We start from the raw sequence: 6766 nt of genomic DNA, 5'->3' as shown, positions 1-6766 counted from the left end.
CTTTCATTGCCTCCCCAATAACCCCTTTGAGTTCCTCATCACTCTATCCCTCAAAAGCTACCCAATCCTTTGCTATCCTCACTTTGCACCTTCCTGACTTTACCAATCAACGCCGGCACCATCAGCCTCAACCCACCTTCAATTTGCTCAATCTATGACATTAAATTCTTGGACACATTCCTCCACGCCATGAACACTTGCCATGACCTATTATCAAAAGATTCATTATCATCGTCTTCTTCTTCTTCTTCTTCTTCTTTGCTTTCTTCATCAAAAAATGATCTAACAAAGTTGGTGAAGACATAAGGGTGGAGATCGCCAAGAAAGAGAAATGGCATTGATATTGTACTGTTTTTATTGTCAGTAGATTAATTATGACATGCCATGAACACTTGCCACGACCCATTATCAAAAGATTCATTATCATCTTCTTCTTCTTCTTCTTTGCTTTCTTCATCAAAAAATGATCTAACAAAGTTGGTTAAGACATAAGGGTGGAGATCGCCAAGAAAGAGGAATGGCATTGATATTGTACTGTTTTTATTGTCGGTAGATTAATTATGACCTTTGATTAAAGTGACCATCTTATTCTAAAAAATAATCATGGAGATTAGAGGATTGTTTTTAAACTGTAATGCCTTTAATTATAGTAACCCAAATATATTTCATCCATACATAATTATCAAAAATAGATTTCAATAATCTTTTCTTGAATAAATGAGTGACTGTACTTAATCATTTCACAAAACAAAAGTAAACTTGCGCTGTCATTGTCTTCATGCTTACATAAAAAATCTGCCAGTAAATATTATTTCACATGAATGTTTAAAAAAAAAAAAAAACCACTGGGAAAATGTTTCAAGTCAGATTATTTTGTTTATCTGTTAAAGCCATTGTAAAACATCTGTCATCAATAAATCTCCCGTTGTTACTTATATGGTCGTTATTTGTTTTTATCTTGTTAATGAATATACTGAAGTTAAATTGTTTCTCCGCAACTCTAGATATTGGAGGAGTGGCAACGTGGGCCGAATTTGCCCACCCTTTTTTTTCTTATTTATTCATATTGATTAATTATATTTTGGAAAAGCTAGTGTTTTGAGTTTGTAAAGAGTTTAAACAATTTAAAATGAAAAGAGTGTTTATTTATTAAAAAAAAGAATATTATTAAAATGAAGGTAAGTATAATTAAAAGAGAGATTTTAAGATAATTTTGGAGGAGTGCAAGAATCTACTAAAAAACTTGTACCAAATTAACAAATTTTGATTGCAAAAGGGTGGTATTGAATTAATTTTTGCACGAAACTCAAAAAGTCTATTTGCATAATACCAAGTCAAAATTGAGGAACTTTCTACAGGACAAGACTGTCTAATGAATAAATTTATATTAATTACCAAAGTAATAATCTTTTAAGGATCATTTCTTAAGTTCACGGGTAAGCAATTATTTTGGAAAGGATATAATCATGCAAAACTCTTGTGTTCATTGAGATTGACGAAGAAAATAGATATAAAAAGGATATTTTTAGCAATTAAAATGGGAGTTTAAAGGAAAACTATAAATTTAAATCTTTGTTTGATGGGAGTCACGAGAAATTGGGTTAATTGAATATTTTATTGAGTCAAACTGTCCGAAATTAAATGTCAAGACTTATGATAGCCTCACCCTCAAAATTTTTATAACATCTCTTCTAAATTTTATTTATTTAATTTATAAAATAAAAATGTATATATTAAAATTAACCTATGTAATACAAAATTATATGCTAAAATTTTTATTTATAAATATATTAAAATATTAAAATCTTAAATTATTTTTTCTTAATATATAATTTTTATCTCCATTACTTTAAGTTTTTGTACTTTTCTCAAGAATGTTTGGGGATGTACTTCAACGAGACCAGTCGGGTTTAGCAGACTTCTAGTAGCAGGGTTTCACGAATAGGTATATCTTGTAAGAGTCTGGTAGCAGGGGAACATGAGTAGGAATATTCTGCTCGTCCACGAATACGCCATCCGCGAGGCCGGTCTCCTGTTAGAAGTATAAAGCCATTCCTGCTAAGGGTTGAGGCGAGGAGACCCGGTCAACGAGAGTTGGCCAGACGTGCTCTCTAATCCGAGAATCAAGGCACGAAGGTCATGCAACCACCCACGATTACAGAAACGGAGCATCCACTTTCGAGAGGTGGGAGGATAACGGGCGTGAATGGAGGGAAGGTTTGAATTCAGGAGAAGCTTATAAAAAGGTAGTCAACAAAGGTAAAAGGGTTAGGATTTTTGACATTGAAACTGAGATAAAGAGAGCATTGAGTAATCGATACCAAAAATAAGCCATAAGATTAGTGGCTAACGTTCCCAGGAACACAAAACCTTCATTTCTGACTTGAGCGTCGGAGGGTTTACGCCGAAAAAACAACCGGCGTGCTCTAACTTATTTATGTGTACGCAGGAATTTTTGGGGAAGAAGTCATACGAGAAGAGATCCTGATCGTGGTCGAGTTGATTGAGCAGAGATGCTGGTCGTGGTCGAGAGGGTAATCAGAATCTCGCATCAATAAAAACATATCTTTAATTAAAATTTAAAGAATAATACAAATTATGAAATAAGATAGTGTTAAATTTTTTTTCAAGGAATAATAATATTTAAATATTTACTTGAATTTCTTTGGGATAAAATTTTTAAAATATTTATCATTATTCATAAATTACCTCGATTATTTAAGCAGTTCGGAAATTTAAAGGGGGTGTCAAGAGTCAAGACTCAAAAGCCTATTTGATGACAAAAGATTGCGTCATCCGAAGTTGTCAGGGTTAGATTTGCGTACTTTGTAACAAACTAGTTCTTCAACTAACAGATGGAAGTACATAAAATAGATGGAAACGAAACCACTCTTTATCTCCAAAAAGCTTAATTACTGTTGCGTAGCGACTAGCCGCATGTCCGATTCGCGTTAGGAGAAGCAGAAGGACGTGTCCGATTTGGATTTGGAATTTTCAAAATATATATACACGGAGCAGACTGAGGCTACATAATTTTGCTGTTGTGACTTTGTCTGTTTTGGATTCGGAATCCTCAAAATTAAGCCTATACAAAACATAGTTAAAGCAGATCAATCCTTTCTTGACAGTTCTGCTGTTTCGGTTGCCGTCGCTGTCGCTGTTGGACTGTCACGATTGATCGATCGGATGAATAGGTATTTTATCATCCTCATCCATATTGGTTCTGTGTTAACGTGTCTCTGTTTCTTTTCTTTTCTTTTCCTTTCTTTTCTTTTATAAATAATTCAGTTCTGTTTTAGGCTGATTTTTCTTTTTCCGGTGAAAGTGAAAGTTTCAGTGTCTCTTCTCGTACAAAAAAGAAATTAAACATGTTCAATTCAAAATAGTTTTTGTTAGGATTATTTATTTTCTTTATTACATTGAATTAAATTGATAGAATCCAGCCAATATTCTTATTATTATTAGTACTCCGTTGTCTCAATTTAATTAGCATACTTAGAAGGAAGATGTTGCTACTGATTCAGGGAATCTGGTGATGATATTGTTATTATGGAGGAGGTGCTTAGCAGCATGGACAGGATATCTAATTTGCCGGAACCAATACTGCATTGTATTTTGTCATTCCTCTCATTTAAACAAGTAGTTCAAACAACTGTTTTGTCGCAAGCATGGGAACATGCCTGGCGTACATTCCCAATTTTGGAATTTGATAAAACTTTCTTTAATCAAGTTCCTTCGGTTTCTTGCAACAACAAAATTGAAGCTCAACTTGGAGATGAGAAGTTAAGCAGGGCATTAAATTATGTAGAGGGAACTCTGCGCACCCGCCGCAGGGAGATGATAAGGTTAGACAAGTTCACACTTGACTTGTATGAATTACGGGTAAAAGAACTCGGACCATTTGTAGACCGGTGTATCTTCTCTGCATTAGAAAGTGATGTCAAAGAGCTGAAACTCGCACTTCCATTTCATACTAGTGCACGTGTTGTTGATACTAGACCAGGAATGCCTTCAGTTGACGCTCATAACAAGCGCTGCTACAATTTGCCTCAAGAGGTTTTATGCTCAAAATCAATACAAGTGTTAGCCTTAAGTTGTTGTAAGCTGCAGTCTCTGAGAAGTGTGAAGTTATCTTCTTTGAAAAAATTATGTCTCACAAGCGTTTATGCTCCCGATCTAGTCCTTGAGAGCCTAGTTGATGGCTGTCCTTTGATTGAACATCTAAGTCTGGTTAACTGCCTTGGCTTTAATACTCTAGATCTATCTGGTCTTACCAAACTCAATGAATTCAAGGTTCGTAACTGTCTGGAAGTTCTATGGCTTTCTATCCAAGCTCTGAATGTGAAGACAGTTAGCATTCAATTAAGCTTACCATGTGAGATCAATGTAGCCTCCTGTAAGAATATTAAATTTTTAACTCTGCGCCTGCTTTCTCTGAAGGATGAGTGGCTTTGTAGCCAAATTCCTAACTTTCCATTCCTCGAGAATTTGAATTTGGTTGGTTGTGACAAGTTGAAGAGTATTAAGATTTCAAGTCTCAGTCTTAAGATGCTGAAGATCTTTGAATGTGCAGGGTTGATTGAAGTCAAGATTGAGGCTCCTAATTTAAGTATTTTCAGATATCAAGGTGATGTGGTATCTTTCTCTATAGGTGCTATGACTTTGTTGGAAACTCATCTCAGTTTCAACAAGAATAACAGCGACATTGACTGGTATTCTGAGTATATTGGACTCCTTGCAATGTTCCATAATGTTTCCAAAGCGGTGAATTTGGAAAGTTACAAGGGTGAGGTATGTCACTTCTTGCATGCTATATGTATACATTTAAATATCGAGCTGTTTACCATTTTACATACTTTTTTATTTCTTATATATTATTCAAATTCTTTTGTGCAGAATGCGGATATTCCAGAAGACTTGAGGCAAATCCGATCTTCCCCATTCTATGGTTACAACAACCTGGACTTTGTAATAAATGGAACCCGTGTGCAAGTCGCAATTAAAAACACTATCGATGGTTTGCTCTGGATTTCACCTCATTTAAGGACTGTTACAATCAAATCATTTTACTCGAACTGGTTCTCTTTTAAGGTACTGAAGATTTTGCATTGGTCTGAATTAGTTCTTGGTTTATACTGTGAGAATTATGTGATTATGATACACATGTAATGCTGGTACTTAAGTTGGTCCATTTTACGTTTATGCCTTTGTTTTGCGTGCTTGTAACAAACGCTGCTTTGCTTATAAGTGCCTTGTCCTTTTGTTTCAGTTTGAGTTTTCTTATAAGAAGCAGGCAGTATATGAAGGAGGGATTGCTCAATGCTGCAAATCCCGTCCCATCTCATGCTGGCGGCAGTGCATAGAGCAAGTTGTGGTTGAGTATACATCTAATGGTGTAAACAACATCAAAAGGTACATTTTTAACGGTGAGGACATTTGGGAGAAGATAGATTGGCTTGCAGATTTGGACACTAGCTTGGCATGGAGTGTTGAACTCTAGCCTTGCGTCTGGCTAGCCCCTATGGCTCTTGTATTTTTATTTTGGATTGATTAATAAGGAGTCGGGTAATACGGTGCCAGGACAGCTTCTTTTATGTTTGTCAGTTGAAGACATTGTTTGTCATTTTTATTTATTGAATAACAAAAAGGTCAAATAAAGTTTTTCTTTGGACTTTTTGTTCTTCAGAGCAGAATGAAACTCAAATTAAGTTTTTCATTTAGCCGATGGGAGGTTCTCTCGATTTTTTGGAAAAAGTGTTTTGATGATACAAGTTTCAAAAATTAGGTAGTGCAGATTATTTTGGTGACTATATGGTTACATGAACTTCTTATAAAAGATAGGTGGTGGTAGAAACTAGATGATGTGAAATTTTTTGGTGGCTTAATATAATGATGGCTATCTGATGCAAGTTTCAAAAGTTAGGTAGTGCAGATACTATGATGAGATGCATATTCTAAGGTTTAAAGTTGTTGGCGTGATCACAGGGCTAAAAAATTATTGTTCAGTCACATTCGTTAATGAGTTTGTTAATAAGAATTAAGGAAGCATGTGATCACCAAGTTTGTTGTACAGTTTTGGAGTCTTACTAAACTTCTTGGTTCATGCTGTTATGAAAATGAATCTTGCAAAGTTGCAGATTTAGCATTAGCATCTTTGTAAGTAGAAAGGAAGGTATTTGGGACAACAATGATGGTGTAAATTAGTTTGTGTTGCTGGCATATGTTATTTAGACTTATTTCTTATGGTGTAAAAGGTGTCTCATTCAAACGCTCATATTTTGTTAAAATTTTGATCTAAAGCGATCTTGACATAAATAACTGCTAAAAGCCAACCAAAAAAAAAAAAAAAACTTTATGAAAGAAGATTTTGTTTCAAATTTTAATTAGGACATCCGGAATAAAAACTGATTTTGTTGTAGTGTCCTGTATATAAGTACATTTTTCTTTTTGTTAATTATATGAGTAATTTGTATAATAAGTTTCTAATTTTCTGTTGTGAGCTAGCTTGCATGGGGTTATTCATAATTAGAGCTAGCTCTAATCAAAGCGTAATTAGATCTCGTTCTAATCCAAATGAATCAATGAGATTTTTAATAACACGTAATGCGAGATTAGATGATGCTCTAATCCAAACGACTCTACAAGAGAGATTTTGATAGATAATTCCAAAAGAAATTATAAAAAGAGAGTTTTACTGAATAATTGAATTTGAAGTGCTGAAAATAATAATAAGACTTTTCTATTTATAATAGAGTAAACTCACTTA

General features: G+C 34.3%; 1 protein-coding gene across 2 annotated transcripts; it reads left to right on the top strand.

Moving 5' to 3' along the window:
• The first annotated feature begins 2759 nt into the window (after positions 1 to 2759).
• Positions 2760 to 5857, top strand: LOC18036033 (putative F-box protein At1g49610). 2 transcript variants are annotated; one of them, XM_024180594.1, is made up of 4 exons: positions 2760 to 3194; positions 3491 to 4791; positions 4897 to 5091; positions 5270 to 5857. In XM_024180594.1, the coding sequence occupies exons 2-4, from the start codon at positions 3550 to 3552 to the stop codon at positions 5498 to 5500; spliced, it is 1668 nt and encodes a 555-aa protein (XP_024036362.1). In that variant the 5' UTR covers positions 2760 to 3194; positions 3491 to 3549; the 3' UTR covers positions 5501 to 5857. The 2 variants fall into 2 exon arrangements, with proteins under 2 accessions (XP_024036362.1, XP_006426497.1); XM_006426434.2 differs by having other exon boundaries at positions 2761 to 3194; positions 3525 to 4791.
• The last annotated feature ends 909 nt before the right edge of the window (positions 5858 to 6766 follow it).

The sequence above is a fragment of the Citrus clementina genome, unplaced genomic scaffold (genome assembly GCF_000493195.1).
Source record: "Citrus clementina cultivar Clemenules unplaced genomic scaffold, Citrus_clementina_v1.0 scaffold_7, whole genome shotgun sequence".
Lineage (NCBI taxonomy): Eukaryota > Viridiplantae > Streptophyta > Magnoliopsida > Sapindales > Rutaceae > Citrus > Citrus x clementina.
Note: the sequence above shows the minus strand (reverse complement) of the source record. Positions and strands in the feature narration are given on the sequence as shown.